Source organism: Typopeltis vanoorti, chromosome 4 (assembly GCF_054136105.1).
Source record: "Typopeltis vanoorti isolate ZY-2024b chromosome 4, IOZ_Tvanoo_1.0, whole genome shotgun sequence".
Classification (NCBI taxonomy): Eukaryota; Metazoa; Arthropoda; class Arachnida; order Uropygi; family Thelyphonidae; genus Typopeltis; species Typopeltis vanoorti.
The window spans coordinates 62105050-62123524 of NC_143552.1; the positions used below are offsets into that span (position 1 = coordinate 62105050).

Sequence of the window (18475 nt, forward strand, 5' to 3'; positions counted from 1 at the left end):
AAAATAATGGTTTCATTTGTCAGAAAATTGTTGATGGGAAGCTTGTAATAATGTATAATAAAAGGTAATATATATTATGTATAATATATATTAGGAAATGATGATTTCATAGTAAAATTACTGAACTTACTGAAAAAAAAAAACAAAAAAAAAACTAATAGCCTGGAATTCAATCACAGATAGGAAAAGAACTTAAAAATTAAAAAGAACTTATTTCAAAGAATAAAATCTTTTAAATAAATAAAATTTTTTTCATTTAATTTGTTACTCACGCTTTCTTAGGAGGAATATTATATTTTTTAAAAATAGCTTCGGCTTCTGCATTTACATCACGTTCCTTAACTCCTGGGGTGTAAATGTAACATCCTTTTCCAGCTTTCCGGCCTGCAATGTTTGAAAATTATTTTTTTTTAATGATCTTTTAATTATAATACAATTCTCAATATAGATTCTACAATAAAAGAGGTTGAACCCCCCCCCCCCCTCCTCCAAAAGTACTTATTAACAGTTTCTTATTCCTAATTCATCTATCCATCATCCCATAGACCAGAAAGGACTGTAGAGTAGATATTGGGAAATATTCCTTACAGAAATCTTCCATTTAGTCCTTGATTGACATTTTGGTTTCAGCTCTGTAAGTGAAGCACCGGTCCAACTTTTTATATTGTCTATCCAGTTTATTCTAGATCTGCCTCTTTTTCATCCTGAAATAAGCCCTTCAAGAACTTGCCTTGGTAGACCATTTGATCTACTGATATGACCAAGTCACATAAGTTGTTTCCTTCGAATCTTAGTTATGATGTTATCCCTTGGACTGGCAAAAAGAACTGATCCTTTGTCTCACTTCAAAATTTGTGATGTGATCAGTGTTTGGTTTAAGTTTTGAACATTCCTAGTAATTGCTGGTTAGGTTATTGGCATATAAGTGCCAATGGTTATCATTGACACATACATCCATGATGTTAATGTTCAAAATTTCTATAGGGCTGGCTTAAAATATATTGATATAATATTAAATAAACTACCATGTTCTGTAAAAATTTAAAAACGTTATTAGATATATTTAGTGACTCAGAAGAGATCTGCCCAAGTGCATTAAAGCCAAGACAAAGAGTAAAAGCAGTAAAATAATGACTGTACCCATTAAAATAATCAAAGCATTATTGAAATCATTATTAAAATATGGTGGACCATTAAAATGGATGAACAATATTCATAGACCAATTTGATCATCTTTCTGGTATGTCAGCATAACATGATGTCAAGTCCAAGCAAAAGCATATCATCACACCTGAAGAGGAGGCAGCATGTAACAGATGATTTAAGACTATACAGTCAAGCAAAAACAAATTCCTTTCTGAAAATTGTTGCAGATCAGACTGCTGCAAGTTTGAGGCTTAATATGGTAAAACTTGTTGTTGCTAACTCTATTCCATGATGTCTGCCACTGAGATATTAATAGTCTTATGATTTGCCTGTAATCAATGTAGAGGACAGAGAAATAATGGTAACTTAGAAACGAGTTTACCTAGCTGAAGTTAGCAGCAACATTTCTCCTGAAAGAATGTGGTTTGGGATCTAGCACATGTGAACCTCCAAGTGAAGCCTTCAGATCCAAGATAAGAGATGTTGATTCTGAGAGAACATTAGGTATAAATAGTATACCAGACTTCTCAAAGTCCATAGAGAGCTTAATGAATTGTGTAGTCACATCTAATCATCTGCATAAAGCAAAGAGCTGACATTAACATCTCCAATTTTGATATCATGTTTAATACCACTTTCCTTCATAATGTGATCCATATAGATAATGAATAACAGAGGGGATAATGTACATCCTTGTCTCATACCAGATTTAACATTAAACCATCTTCCTGTACTTCCTTCAATTCTAACTGCTGACTTACAACTCAAATGTATTGCATGACATAATGTCCCATTGACACCATATAACTGTAGTATTTTGAATAGCTTCTCTCTCTTGGCACCTTGTCATATGCTTTTTCCTAATTGACAAAACTTAAATACAGATCTCTGTTATATTCCCATGCTTTCTCGACTATTTGTCGTAAAGTGAAGATCTGATCCCGACAGCCTCTATTTGGCCTGAATCCAGCTTGTTCTTCACCAAACGTTTCTTCCACAATTCTTCTCAACCGTTTCTCAAGTATACTTGTATATATCTTGCCAGGAACACTCAGTAGGGAAATACCTCTGTAATTCTCACATTCAGTTTTATTTCTCTTTTGATATATATGGGTACTATGAGAGCCTCTACTCCAATCATCAGGAATTCGTCCCTCTGTCCAGGCTTTCTGAACTATGCAGTGCAGCCACTATAAGACTCTTATACCACCATACTTCAGCATTTCTGGTCGAATATCATCTACTCCTGCTGCCTTTCCACATTTCAAGCCTTTGAATGTTTCATGGCTTTTTCTACTTCAAGTATGGATATGTATTCCTGACTGCATGCCTGGTCAGTTATCCATACTTCAAGGATATCTTTTTCTCCCATTTTCATGTGTCACCTTTATCATCTCTAACTCCTTTTACAGCACTCTTTCCTCCATTCCTAAGCTTCTTCAACAACCTCCAGAATATTTTGCCACCTTCTTGATATTTATTTTCTATATTCTTTCCAAAGTCCTCCTATGCCTTTTGTTTAGCTAGTTTTACACAGTGTGTAGCATTCTTGCATTTGTCTCTGTATTCTCTAAGAGCACAAGCTGACTTATTTGACAGGAACTCTTGATATGCTTTCTTCTTTTCCTTCACTGCCTCTTTAACTTCCTGTGTCCACCAGGGAGTTCTGATTTTTTTATCCTTGCACACAACTTCACCACATGCCTCTCTGGCAGAATCAATCAATGTTTTCTTCAGAGTCTGCCACTGAATCTCCAAGGTTTGATTCCTGTTCTCAAACTCTTTCATTTTTTCTTCAATAATCTTTGTGTATTTTAGTCTACAGTTCACATCTAAGAGCTGCTCAACTTTTATTCGCTTTAAAACTTTCTTACATGTTATTCTTTTCAATATGAAATTCAATTTTATCCTGCTCAAGACTAAATAGTGATCACTTCCAATTTCAAATCCTCTGTACACTCTGGTGTTCTGCACCAGGGAGAAAACATCATTATCAACAATAACATAGTCAATGAGACTTTTCTTATTCCTAGCCTCTTCTCTCCATGTGAATTTGTGCACATTTTTATGTTGAAACATGGTGTTAGTAATAACAAGTCCATGTCCTGAGCAGAAATCCAACAGATATTTGCCATTATTATTAGCTTTGCTCTTTTTTCCCAATTTTCCCAAAATATTTTTGTATGTCTCACAATCATTTCCTACTCTGCTATTTAGATCCCGAAACAAGGACCAACTTTTCATTTTTCATTGTGTCAGTTGCTTTTTCTAAAGCCTCAAAACATTCCTCCACTTCTCTACCTTAGTAGAACCTTCTGTGGGACCATAGGCACAAATAAGTCTCACTGTCCAGTTCCCCATTCTCATATTTGCCCACATTACTCTACTTGAGACTGACTGTCATTCAAGAAGATTAGCCTCGTATTTTGTGTTGAATACTATGGCTACTCTTTCTTTTCCTTGATTGTCATTGCCTGAATATAACATTTTGTATTTATTGCTCAGAAAGATCTCACCAGTTTTTGGCTTTTTTGTTTCAGTCACCCCTATTATGTCGATCTGGTACTTATCTAATTCCTCAGCTAGCTCCATTTCTTTGCCATTCAGGCTTCTTATGTTGATAGTACTGATCTTTAACTCTAGTGATGTTGAGTTGGGGTTTATTTTCAGATTTGTTCCAGTAGCTGACTTTTCGCTGTTCGCCCTAGTTCTCTGGTGAAACAACGGGGGCCTTGTTTAACCGGGCGACACCTCAGCCGGCATGAAATTTTGTCATGTCGTACCATCATTTTTTATTTTGGTTTAACCAATAAGAATACAATTTGGTCGGCTAAATCCCAAAATTGCCAGCCCATCCTCGTTCGTTCAGTATCCAAGTAGATACCCAACAGGGTGCACCACGAGAAGGTGAAGATTGGACATTAGGTCAGAAGCCCTGGTCGGTTCTCCGCATTCCTTTAAAGGCTATGTGGAGGTCTCCTCTCAGTTATACAGCTTTGACCCTTAAGCACCCCAAAAAAGATGTCAGGTAATAATAATAATTCTCACATATGAGAGGCCAAGAAGGTTATTAGTAAAGTCATCTGTTGAAAAAGAACTTCATGAGAAATTCATGACAGAGAGGTATAAAATAATTAATTTTTTGAACTTATGAATGTTTTGCTGGTATATTTCTACCCAGCATCTTCAGAGCACAAATTACAACTGTGACAACAACACAGCTCAACTTAGAATCAATGTCCTAACACAGGTGCCCTTTTGGCACATTGATTCTAAGTTGAGCCATAAAGTTAATTTTGAGAAGTCAGGCCATTTAGTCTCAGAATGACAGTCTCCAAGATCTTGGCAAATTAATGCAGTCATACCTGTTGAGGTTTGGAGGGAGTGCTTCATAGCTGATTTGAAAAATAGTTTCTCAGACTTGTAACAACTTCCATGCAGTAAAGATATCTTCTTCCATTTAATCCTTTGTGAAGGAACATCCAGAATATGGTCTGCTAATCCTGACCTGTCACACAAATGGTTGTAGAAGCAATTTTTGTGTACTACAGATATTGAGTGATCTACCAGTCTGTACAAAGTGCACATTGAAGGTCCAAGGAACTTTATACACTCCAGGATGTGTAAAAGGATGAAGTTAGTCTTTAGGAGAATGGATAAAAATAGCTAGTTGAATGAGTGGTTTGAAGGTGGCATGGAGATTATATTTGTGAAAAACATCAGCTATCTTTTCTGATGTACCCTGAATATAAGGGATAGGAATGGTTTTGTTGTGTGTTGTTGCATGAGGAATGGTAGCATATGCAGTGTTTTATCTATTTTATAAAGGTTGTAGCTATTGGATAAAAAAAAGTGTTGCAAAGGTAACTGAACTTGGCTTCAAAAGCTGTGGCACTTGAACAAATAGTTCTCGTGCAATGTGTCTTGTACCATATCGCTGTGACTGCTTACATGCATACCTACCTGTATGTATGAGTTTTCTATAAATGGAAAAGGATAAAGAGCCATTAGGTAGGCATGTCACTAGTGTATTTAGGAAGAAAGAGATAACTTTTATCTTTTTCCATTGTGAGGTTTATTTTTGGATGTTGGCTACATGGAGGTGGGGTAACTGGAGTCCCATCTAGCAGCTTGTTCATATATTTCTCTTATCATGAAAAGAAAGTAACCAGAATGTGTGATAAATCTGAATAATTCCAATATATGTTAGAAAAAAAAAATGTGACTTAAGATATACTGGTGAACAATTAAGTAATGTCAAGACCACAATGTCTGAAACTGTCAGGATTAAATTTTTTTTTTTTTTTATAATGTTTTAATATTATTAAGAGAGACCTCCAGGGAGTCAGGGAATCATACTATATGCACCAACTGTCATACTTGCTCTTGAATTCATTCACACTGCTTGCACTTTATCCAATGACCATCCATTCCATGAGACAAATCTAGATCTCACTCCCTTCTAAGCAGTATTCATTCTCAGCTTTCAAGGATGCCCTCTCATCCTTTCCTCACCCTCCATAAAATGAAAAATTCTATCAACTGATTCTATCAAGCCTGTATAATCCTTTCAGAAGTTTGTAAGTCTCAATCATATCACCCTCTTTCTCCTGTTTGGTAGTGTCTGCAGTCTACAAATTCTCAATCTGTCTTCATAATCAGTCCATAATCCTGTTACTTTCTTTTCATGCTATGAGAAATATATGAACAACTAGCTAGATGGGACTCCAGTTACCCCACCTCCCATCTAGCCAATATCCCAAAATAAACCTCACAATAGAAAAAGATAACAATTATCACTTTCTTCCTATAAACACACTAGCGACATGCCTACCTAATGGCTCTTTATCCTTTTCCATTTACAGAAAACTCACATACAGGCAAGTATGCACATAAAGCAGTCACAACAATATGGTATCCTCAAGACGCTTACACATTGCATGAGAACTATTTGTTCAAGTACCACAGCTTTTGAAACCAAGTTCAGTTACCTTTGCAACACTTTTTTTTATCCAATAGCTACAACCTCTAACAATCTTCTTTGCACTCTCTCTACTGTATCAGAATCTCCACAGAAATTAGGAGACCACACCTATGCACAATAGTCCATGTAAAGTCATAGCAAGGCATTGTAAAGAGGCAAAATGACATCCTTATCTTTACATGTGAAAATTCCTTCCAGCATTGCAATTACCTTTTGAGTTGTATTTGTAATCTTTGCTACCTTGCCCTTGAACTTCAACTTCCTATCCACAAACACTTCAAGATCCCTGGCCTGTTCAGTTTCTTCTAGCATTATCTCAATATAATACAACAATGGATATCTAATCACACCAAAGAACATGACTTTACATTTACTGAGAATGAACTGACATCTATTTTCCCATGCCCACAATTTCAGCCTATTCAAATCATTCTGCAAGTACTGCATATTAGCTACATTCCTGATTACCCTATTTATCTTTGCATACTCAGCAAACAGCTGTCAAATCCTTGCCAATGTCATTAATGTACAGGTAATATACTTATGATTTTCACTTTCGCTTCTTCCAGCAACCTTGTTGGAAGAAGTCATTAGTACCTACTACAGTTACGATCTCACTTACTTTTCGTTTCTGTCTTTGAATTGCATGTGCTATATTTTTAATTTTTGCTCCAGGAAAACTTGAAGTAACCCACTCATCAATAGCATGTTTTATGATAGTCTCCATACCAAATGATATCCTTCTTTTTTACAATCAATGTTAGTTATCTGATTTTCATTACTTACTAATTTACTTGATTCCGTGTTTTGTTGTTTCTTATTTGCTGCTTAATTTTCTTTTCCTCCCTATGTTCATTCAAACATTGCTCGATTTTCTGTAATTCCTGCATTGTCTGTTTAATAGTATGCTTTAACTTCCTGATTTTGGAGGTTAATTCATTTTTAATATCCTCCTCAATATTTTCAATATCATCCTTAGTGGGGGCAAGCTTTCTTTGTTCTTGACTTTGCTCTTCTTCTTACTGTTAGGTTCCTGTGCATTTTTGGTGCCATTTTAAACTATATTTGATACTGCAATATCTTAATAAAAATGTTATAAAACACTAAAAACACAAAACTCTACACTAATATACTACAAAACACTAATTTTCTAATGGAAAAACACAATAAAATGGATAAAAATCACTTTTGCAAGAGTGCTAAATTCACCCACCAATCACAATATAGCCTTTAACCAAAACTATCACTCCAAAAAAAGTACTAGTTTTGGAAGTAATTACCAGAATGGAATGCTAGTAAGCATTTAACTATGGTTTTAAATTTTCCAAAGATGGGAGAGAGTCATTTTGAGACCAAATAGCCTGACTTCTTAAAATTAACTTTATGGAAATCCAGCTCTAAGAGGATGCCGTGTGGGGATATTAATTCTTTTTCAGTTATAATTTGAATTGTTTCTACAATTATCTAGTCGAGTACTGTGTGCTTGTCACAGTTGTAATTTGTGCTCTGAAGATGCTGGGTAGAAAACCAGCAAAATATTAGTAAGTTCAATAAATGAATTAATTTACTTTTATCACTTGGTGTTGTTTATACCATGAAGCACTGTTATGAATAATCAACAACATTTAAGACTCTATGCATATACTTCATGAGAAGTCTGTTCCACAGAACTGAGGAAGACAGCATGAAAGACAAACTGGGAATGGCTAGTTTGGTGAATCAGCAGCTCAACTGTAAAAAGATTTTGGGCATCTGTTGCTCATGTTTCATAGGTTTAGCAGAAATAGGGACAATGGATGCTAGTTTTGCTGAAGAAGTGTCCATGGAACATTTGTAGAGGAGAAATAATGTATTAAATTTACCGTGTGAGACAATGGCTGAAGAGCATCTGTGAGACGGGAGACTTCGGTCAATTGAACCAGTCTCTTTTTGAACAGCATAAAGAATTTTTAGAGAGGCTATGTGTGCCATAACCTCAAATGTGAGAACACATATTCCTAGGATGGGCAGATTTGGGATTTGTACAAATTAAGTAATTTTAACAGATCAAGAGGAGATCTTGAGTGAGAGAGAATGCTACAGAGGTGATGAGATTGTGCCAGGAAAGGTTATGAGTATGCATCAGTCTGAGAAGAGATAGAAATCTGTTCTTGATTGTTGAGCACTATCAAAGGTAAGGGGAGAAAAACTATGTTTTTTTTTTTTTTTTTTTTTTTTGTGGAAAAAGAGGCTAAACTGTGTTTTGGAAGCATTGAAGGTTATTAGTTTGTTATAGCCTCATTGCAGGATGGTCATATAGGTGAGGAGATCTGGTGTTGATCTTGATTGGTAAAATTCATATTGGTGATTGCTGATTAGTGCAGTGCCCCAGGTATCAAAAAAGTTAACTGTTGGTGACTTTCTGCATCATTTCAGACAAATCTGAGGTGAGAGTAACAGGTTGATAATTTTGAAAGTGGGCACTTATCAAACCCCCACCCCTTGGAAATGACTGTATATGGAACTGACTTCCATGCTGCGGGTATATGTGAGCCAAGTATAAATATGGGGTAAAGATGAGACAGAACAACTGTTAGTTCAGAAGCACATCTCTTGAGGTGTGATCTCACAGCTAGTAGGATTTTATCAGGACCAGATGCTTTTTTTGGAATCTAGGTTCAAAATTTTTTTGATGTCCTTCTGGTGGAAACTCACAGGAGGAAGATAATGCAATGTTCCAGGAAAATGTGATTTGCTTTGGTCAACTATGCAGAAGTTGGATAAAAAGAATGCTGCCAGGATCTTTAGTGATGCTAAAATACCATTTGGGTGATTAAGAGGTGAAAACTCAGATAACAAAAGTTGAGCCCAACAGCTTTGTGAGGGACCAGAAGGTTGCAAGTCTTCTATATTTAGTCTTTTGAAAGTAAGACAGTCCTGTTACTAAATGTTTCAAGGGTGTTACGAGGGTAGAATTTTTGCTTCAAAGCCACTTAAAAATCTGCTTTCTTTTCTTGGATCACACTGGCATACTTTTTTTTTTGGAAAACCATGGCATGGATATAAGGAGGAAATTTTGAACAGAGTGAGGAATGAAAACCTTTCCCCCCATATGGAAAAAGACATACTGTGCCACAGTGCTGACCAATCTCGTTAATGTCAGCAAGTTAGGCAGTCATCCTTCTTCTTCTCCTCTTCCGTCTAAGATGGGTTGAGTCTTCTCTTGAGCAGGATCTTCCAGTCTTCTCTATTCCTTGCTGTTCGAAAAAGTTCTTTATATGTTCTGCATCCCGAGATGTTCTTTGTTAATTTTAGCCAGGTAATTCTGGTCTTCCGGGTCTTCTTTTTTCAGTTGGAAAAGTATTGATTAGGAGGTTAGGAAGTCTGTCTGCGTCCATGCATACAGTGTGCCCAAACCATCTCCGTTGTTGTTTTCTAATTTTTTCTATTATTGTCTTTTTATACAATAGTTCTTGTCTGACTGTGATGTTTGTTTTCTTTTCTATCCAACTTGTTCGATTTATTTTTCTTAAGAATTTCATTTCAAATGCCAGCAGTTTTTTCTCCTCTCTTTTTATAACTGTCCATGCTTCTGCTCCATAGATGACTGTTGGTATAATTATTGCTTCATATAATTTGATTTTGGCTTGCTTAGATATCTTGTTCGTTTTCCAGATTTTCTGTAATTTTCCCATGGTGGTCCATCCTATCACTATTCTGTGTTTGATTGTTTTGAGTTCATCTATTGTTTCTGTTAGTTTTGATCCAAGGTATACGAGGGTGGCTGAGATGATAGTTCTGTTCCTCCCTATTTTCATCACTTTTGTTTTTTGTATATTTATTGTCATGTCATATGTTTTACAGGTTTCGTTTAGCTTGTTAATCAACTTTTGTAGTTCGTTTGGGGTTCTTGCAAGAAGGATGAGATCATCTGCATATTCAATATTATTTATGTTTAAATCATTGACATTGATTCCAGGCTCATTGTCTATTGCCTTCTTTACAACTTCTTCTGGATATATGTTGAATAGGGGGATAATGGGCATCCTTGCATTACTCCTTTTTGGATCTCTATGGGTTCTGTTGTGAGTGTGTCCTTTTTAATTATTGCATTTGTCTTAGAGTAATATTTTATCAGAAACTGTATTATATATTTGTCTATTGCTTTTTCTAGTAGAATTTTAAGAAGGATTTCTCTGTTGATGTTATCGAAAGCTTGTTTAAAGTCCACAAAACAACAATATAGTAGCTGAGCTCTGCTAGTTGGTACAATGTGAAAATTTGGTCTATTGTTGAATAATTTCCTCAGAAACCAGCTTGTTCTATGCCTAACATTTCTTCATAGGTATTTTTTAATCTATTGTGTATAATTCTTATGAATATTTTATAGGTGTGAGGGAGTAAATTGATTGGTCTGTAATTTCTGCAGTCTCTTTTGTCTCTTTTCTTGTATATTGGAATGATCTTTCCAGTTCTCCAGTCATCTGGGATCTCTCCTGTTTGTAGTATTTTATTGAATAGGGTTGTTAAGTATTCTATTGATATACTGCCTCCATATGACCACAGTTCAGTAGGGATAGTATCAATGCCTGGTGCTTTATTGCTTTTCATCTGTTTTATTGCATATCTAATTTCTTCTTGTAAAATTTTTGGGTGATCATTATTTTCTTCTATTGTTGGCATTGTAGTTTTGTTTACTTGGTGGAAGATAGTCTTAAAATGGTTTGACCAGATTTTTCTTATATATTCAATATTCCTGGTTTCAATCATCTTGTTGTTTATCATTGTTACCGCTTTTGCTGAGAATTCCTTTGTAATTTCTCTTACAGTATCATGGAAGACTTTTAGGTTGTTTTGTTGGTATGCTTCTTGGCATTTCTTAGCTTTTTCTTCTAACCATTTTTCTTTGGCTTTTTTTGCATAGGTTATCAACTTTATTTTTTAGTGCTCTGTATTTTTCTCTATTCTCTTCATTGTTTTGTTGGTTTACAAGTATCTTGGCCTCTCTTTTCTCTTCTATGGTAGCTATGATTTCTTGGGTTATCCACTGTTTGTTTATTTTGGGTTTGGAACCTAGAGTGTCTTTTGTAATTGATAACACTGTTTCTTTTCCTTCTTCCCAGTATTTTCTGCTGTTCTGGAAGATGGATGGTTTTAATTTCAAGCACATCTGTTCTAAAAATCGACTTCTGTTTGAGCTATCTTTTAGTTTTGATAGGTTGATGTTTTCTTCTTTTCTGATAATATTTTTCCTGTTGAATTTTATCTTCGCTTTGGCAGTTAATATTTTGTGGTCAGTGTCAAAATCAAAACTTCTTAATGTTCGTACATTATTTACTGATATTTTCCATTGTTTGTTTATGATGATATAGTCTATGCAGTTCTTTATATTACCATCTGGGGATGTCCATGTATATTTATTATTAGGGCGTTGATAGAACAATGTGTTTGTAATCATTAGATCATTTGCTTTACAGAAGTGGAGTAATTGTTCTCCTCTGTCATTAAGCTCTCCGTATCCAAATTTCCCCATCACATCTTTTTTGTCTGCTGTGAACTGTTCCTATTTGTCCTAGGCAGTCATCCAAGAACGCCTAACTTGCTAAAGAATGGGATAAGGCTGTGAAAGAGTGCAAAGATCCCAATTTCCAGATATCCATAGGTACAAACATAACAGCAGGGTGTCAGATTCCCAGCAATGTTATGGAAGAAAGGGGAGTAAAAAGAACTTGGCAGTAGAGTGAAGACTGAAAAAAAAAAAAAAAAAAAAAAAAAAAAAACAATGAAAAGGGACACTGGGGAGTGTCCCTAATAATTGAACTGTTCATTGTTACTGAACAACAATGTATAAATCTGTTTAAACATGACAGATAAACAGGGGAATAAAATCCATGCAAAATCGTTGGCTCATACAAGAATTTTCATGAGGTGACTGCATTGTGCTACTAAGTAATACCAGGTGAATGCAAAAAATTCTCTTTAGTTGAGCATAGTGACCTATGAAGGAATATAACACACACACACATCTCAACTTCTCCTTGATATGACTATTTGGGTTTCCTTATGAGTGTATATCATGCTATTTTCTACACATTGTTTTTCTTGATAAAATGCAGCATCCCAAACATGGGTTAGCATCCTGGTTATAAGAATCCAAATAGTGAATGTAAAATGAAAGCCTTAATTATTGAGGATAAGCTTAAAATAATTCTTAATGAAAAGAAAAGAGAACACATGATATGAACAATATTGAAGGCTAAAGGAATCCACATTGCTCACTATCAGAGGCAGTGCTATGAAACAAAAGAAATTTTTTAGCAGGAAGAACTACAAGTGCTGCAACATCAATTAGGACAAGGCTTAAAGAAATACAGTATTTACTGTAGTACTGTATTTCTTTATTTATTAGGAATTAGATTTTTAAAAGTGTAGCAGTTTTTTTAATTTTTATTTTTAGTATAACTTATGAGACTGTACAGGTTTTCAGTGTTGAAACCTTATTTTCCCCATGAGGCCTGTTATTTTTATTGCGCAAAATTTTATAATGAAGTGATATTGAGAAATACATATATTGCAACAACTCTCATTACAATCAATTCAGAAGTGTTGTTTTCTATTTTTCAATCTGATATATACAGTACGTGATGCATATCAAATTAAAAATCAATTTTTTTTAGTCCAACTCTATCCACTGAAATAATTTCCTACAGCCAACTTGCACTATGACTAGTTCTTACAAATACTGCAAACTTTATTTGGATCTAATTAAAAATATATCAGCAATGCCTCCTTTTACTTAATTTTTTTGAATAAAATAAGTATTTCATAAGTTATGCTATGAAAGATAAAAATAACTTTTAAAAAGAATAAAGTTTCTAAATAGAAAGCAAACACTAATCTGACATGTTGATAAGTCTATAAAAATTTTTTTCCTTTCATCTTTTAGAGTTTTACTGAATTTAACAGCTAAGTATGAAAATAGCTGACTATTGTTTAAGTGTCTAGTGCTTAATCATGTTCACAAAATGATTAAGCGCTTAGTCACTATAACTTTGGTTTCAATATGTAACTTGTGGCAAAATTAGGCAAAACACATTTGTATGTCTAAAGCAGTGGGTCTTAACCTTTTTAGTGATTGGCAACCCTCTTGAATCTAAAAATAAGTTCTCACACCCCCTTGAAAAATGTGTTTCTATTTCTTTATTTAGGAAATTACATCTATTGCAAGATAATTTATTTATTGAAAAATAAACACATACATTTACATATACATACACAACAGCATCTCAATTTTTAATGGCTATTTTGTTGTTTATTCATAATAATACTTTTGAAGCGAGGCTCCTTTTTTTAAAAGAGCCACGTGTAAGTCATCGCTTGCATTTAAGCGATTTCTGGCTTTTGTTTTTATGTGCAAAAGTGATGAAAATCACATTTCACACAGGTAGGTGGTGGCAAATGGTAAAAGTGTCTGCAATGCTGTTTTTGCCAGCTGTGGATAAGGTTCTAACTGTGTACACCTGTTCTAAGTCCAGTTTTTCAAATTCCATTTGAATACATGCATTGGCTCATATTTCAATAAGATCGTCTTTTATTAAATAGCTGTCATCCATCGAATCTGGGTCAAAATTTAGAAACTTCTCTCGCACCCCCAGGTTAAGAACCACTGGTCTAAAGTAATAATGAAACATGAACTTAAGTTTACTAAAGGGTTCCAACTTTTGACAGAGTTGCTGAATTTTTATAAAAACCACTACTTAAAAAAGTTCTTTGAATAATGTCACATCATGATAGTTTGCATGAAAATGGAAATATTGGAAAGTTAAAATTCTCCTCTGAACAAATTCAAACCAATACACAGTTACATAAGCAGTTATAATAGCTCATTAATGATGATGCTCATTTGTTGTAATGGAAAATCACAGGAAAGTCTCCATTATCATTTCATTTTTAAATTATTAAAAAACTATAATTGAACAAATCATTTGTAAAACAATTCGAAATGGCAATTCAGTAGGATTCATTTTAGTAACTTCTGCTGTCAATTCAATCTTTGGTTCAAGACTGAATGTTGAAAAAAAAAAAAGTATAATTTCATGTGCACTGACAAAACAGTTTGGAAGGATAATAATGTTTTGTCCTTTTTTTTATGATTAGTCTGCTTTTAACTGGCAAAATGATTCCAAATGATAACAATAATTCGCGGCTTCATGACATTTAATTAAACTTAGTCTTTTGTACTCACTACTAAATTTATTCACTTGTTTCAAATGGATCATTTTACATGCATAATTGCACAAAATTTTGTTTATTTGGTGCATAATGTCAAAAACAGCTGTAGGCTCAAGTGATAATTTTTTGGGAAGAAAGGAAGGTGAAAAGAGAGGGAGGGAGGGGGGGGAGGTCCGTTGATGACTGTAGAGGAATTATGTCCATAAAGTGTGGATGTTAATAGTACATGAGCAGATTTTGAATCTGTGTGGTATGGTGTGTGCGAAGTTGAAATTAACAGACTAGTATATCAGCTAGGATGCTGTTAAAGGCCTGGGAATGCAGAGAATACTAATAATAGTGAAATTCTTTTTACATGCCCAACTGATTTTAGGCAAATCAGTTGGGCATGTAAAAAGAAGGTGATCTTGATGGGAAAATAATTACAGGAATATAGAATGGAAGGAGGAGGAGATAGCATATGGCAGTGTTTCTCAAAGTGTGGTACGCATATCCCCAGGGGTAAGTGAAAGGTCTTCAGGGGGTAATACATGGCAATTTTCGACTATGCATCATTAATGCATGGAATCATTATTAAGAAAAAAAGAATTCTTTTAAATGTATATATATATTTCTCAATAAATGATATATTATGTATGAATTCTCCTACTCAAATTGTGATAACTGCTTCATTTGAATAGTTTGTAAATTCGCGGGTGATCACTCGTGAATCTTCGTTCAGCTTCGTATATGAACGTACATTGCGAGCCTGCAACAACGCGACGCGTGTACTATAGTGGCTGATAAAAAAGAAGTAATTATACGAATCATTTGATGTAATTAAGCTAATATTAATTGATGTGCTTCGTTATTTGATCATATATTTACATAACAAATTTGTTGTTAGTTAAAATAACGAGTACTACTTTTACAGCAATATAATTGCTTTAATATGGAAGTTATAATACTAATAATAAATATAATTTTTTAGCTTTCAAATTCTTAAGTATGGATCATTGGTTAAAGACTGGATTTATAAAACGTACAAAAGAGAGCAATATAGCAGATACAAGTAGCCGTAAGCAACAAGAAATTGTTCCATTTCCATGTTCATATCTGTGCGAAGTTGGATTTTCAGCCCTTGTAGATATTAAGACCAAGAAGAGGAACTGCATTACAGATGTCGAACTGCATCTGAGATTGAAATTAACAACTATAGAGCCAAATTTTGCTGAAATTTTATCCCACCATAAGCAATTTCACTCCTCTCATTGATGATATATTTAAATTAAGTAAAAACTTATAGTATCTTTATGAATTTTGTTCTATTAATTGTTTACATGCACATCTAAATTCAAATAAAATAGCCATTTACAATGAAATATACTTTTTTTTATTTTATTTTATTTATTATTATTTTGATAAGGGGATTGGTAATAATGAAAATTTAAGAAGGGATACACGGATATTTGAGGTTTGAGAAACACTGGTATATGGGAACAAGGAGAGCGAGTTGAATTTCTCAGGGATAATATCTTAAGCAGCATGTGACTGAAGCAACTAGAGACGTTAGTGTTTTGGATTTGGTGATAACTTTGCCAGACATAGTTGTTAATGAGGTATTAACACTGCTGCTAGTTGGTGAGAGTAATCATGAAATATTTGTTTAGGAAGTGGTGAAGCAAGAAAAAGTTACTGCCAAAAAAGGATACACGTGGAATTAAAAAGTGGGTGATTATTGGGAGCTCTGTAGTCAAGTAGCATCAATATTTTCTTGTCTGTGGCACATGTGTTTTGCTCTAGTTTTAGCATCAATATGTTGAGTAGATGAGCTGTGCAGCAAAGATGTTGACAGTGAATGGAAATTCATGGCAGTATCTGATGCAAGAAATGTATAACTGCATATTAAGGATTAGGCAAGCAAACAGAGTAGGAGCAAAATGAATGAACATTGAAATCAAGCAAGTTGTGTTGGAAAAGAAAAAGTTATGGAGGAGGTACAAGGGAGTTGGTGGAGATCAGATCCATGAAGAGCATGAAGTGCACACTAGGAAGGTGCAGTATGAGAGGAGATTGGTTGGTTGGTCAGCCCAAGGTAAATTCAAAGGAATTCTACTATATGTCGATCAAGATGAAAAATAATTATGACAGGTTGACACTGGCAGATAGTCATAGCAGCAGAGTGGCTGTTGCAAAGGATATAGGAGAATTATTGAATGAGCACTTTATCAGAATATATCATGCTGGTGTAAATGATGCCATACAATATGTAGAAGGGAGGCAGTATTAAAAGAATTGGAAGTGAAAGAATCAAAAGGTGTATCAGGTGTTGATTGGGTTAGATGTTAATAAAGTTGTGGGAATGGATGACACATCACCGTATATTTTTAAGGAATGTGTACAACAGTTAGCTATGCCCTCGACCTGGTTATTTAATAAAAGTTTTGCAGTGGGTAAGATTCCTAAGGAGTTTTGAAGGAATGCAAAACAGTACCACTTCACAAGCATGGTTTAGGATAGAAGTTTCCAATTATAGATCAGTCTGTATAACTGCAGTTGTGGTTTGATTAGAAATAACAAGATTGGGTTGATGGACATCGGATTCATTATGATGGTCAGCATGGATTTGCAAAGGATAGGTCTTGTTTTATCAATTTACTTGCATTTTATAAGGTGTGCGTTAGATAAGGGAGAATCATATAGAGTGATATTCTTGAAATTTGCAAAAGTGTTTGATAGATGACCACATGATACGCTGGTGTACAAGCTGCAGAAGATGGGAATAAATAGTATATTGGTTAAATGGACTGGTGATTGGTTCTCTGAATGATACCAGCCAGTTGTGTAATGTCTCAAAAAAATGGAGGCTAACTGATAGTGTGTGCCAGGGTACTGTTTTCTTGGACCCTTGCTGTTTCACTTGTTTCTGAATGATATATCATGTGGAGTAACTAGAGATCTTCAGTTATTTTCTGATGATGCACAGCTGGGGAGAATTATAAGTAGCACTGCTGATGTTTAATTCTCTTCAAATGAAGGAAGATTTGAATAGATATTTGACTTACACATGAGAGTGGGACTGTAGTTTTAATATTAATAAGTGCAAGATGTTGCATTTTGGAGTGCAGAAATATAAGGCTGTATACTATATTGATGGTGCTGTTCTGGATAAGATTTGAGATTTGGAAGTGATGGTTGACAGCAGACTAGAAGTTTAGAGGGATGGCATATTGCAAGTGTTGCAAAGACTTCACATCTTAATGTTGGAATCATAAGAAGTACACTAACATGTAGGGACTCTGGAATGTTGGCTAGGGAGAGAGGTTGAAAAAATGTGGATTGCAGAGTGGGAGGAGGAGTTGATAGGAAGAAAAGAAGTGATATGATTAGATACTTTAAGTTAGTGTGGGTATTTTATCAGATTAATCCAGAGGGGATAATAAAGAGAGTAGGAGGTAAGAGGATAAAAATCAGAAGCCATCCTTGGAAGTCGTGTAAGAGTATGGTGAAGAAGAGGGGAGGGGGAGGAGTAGATTTTTTTACATGGAGAATTGAGTGAATGGCAGGGAGTGTTAAGGATTTTCAGATGCAGTACAATAAATATGATGAACGATGTCACTGAACATATAAGAATGTTTTAAGCAACAGACCTTATTATTATAATACTTTCTATAATACTTTCTCTGCTTGCTTTTTTCCAAAAAGCATGGGGATATTTAGAATATAATTTTTTCCTCTTATTCTTTATTTCTTATTAGGAATTCCTTATTTATTTCTTATTCTTTCTTCCTTATTAAGAATAAGGGGAAAAAAAATAAAGTAGAAAGTTTCACTTATTTCAGAATTCCTCACCATACTGAGAAACTTGGCAATAAGTGAGACTAAAATAACTTATAAACTAATTAATGTGCTTGCAGGAAAGAGCTGAAAAAGTCAGTTACACCAGCTATATGGCCTGAACGGATATCTCCTGCTTGGTGGTCTGTAGTCCTGCTTATAGCAAGGATGTTTAAGTGTTCATGATTTTCATTATCTGGCATGATAAGTTTAGGTCTCAACATACTGACCAAGACAACAAAACCTTGATCAATATGTTGAGACCCTATTGTGTCTGATATTCCTAGTATTTGTATACAGACATAACAAACTACTTGT

At 34.6% G+C, this 18475-nt stretch overlaps 1 protein-coding gene across 1 annotated transcript in view; it reads right to left on the minus strand.

The window, feature by feature from the left end:
• The window catches only part of Mtpalpha (monolysocardiolipin acyltransferase Mtpalpha), a 255626-nt gene that overhangs the window by 19573 nt on the left and 217578 nt on the right, over positions 1 to 18475 (minus strand). Inside the window, exon 15 of the mRNA XM_090391226.1 lies at positions 273 to 384. Within this exon, the coding sequence (XP_090247352.1) occupies positions 273 to 384 (112 nt within the window). The remainder of the gene's footprint in view (positions 1 to 272; positions 385 to 18475) is intronic.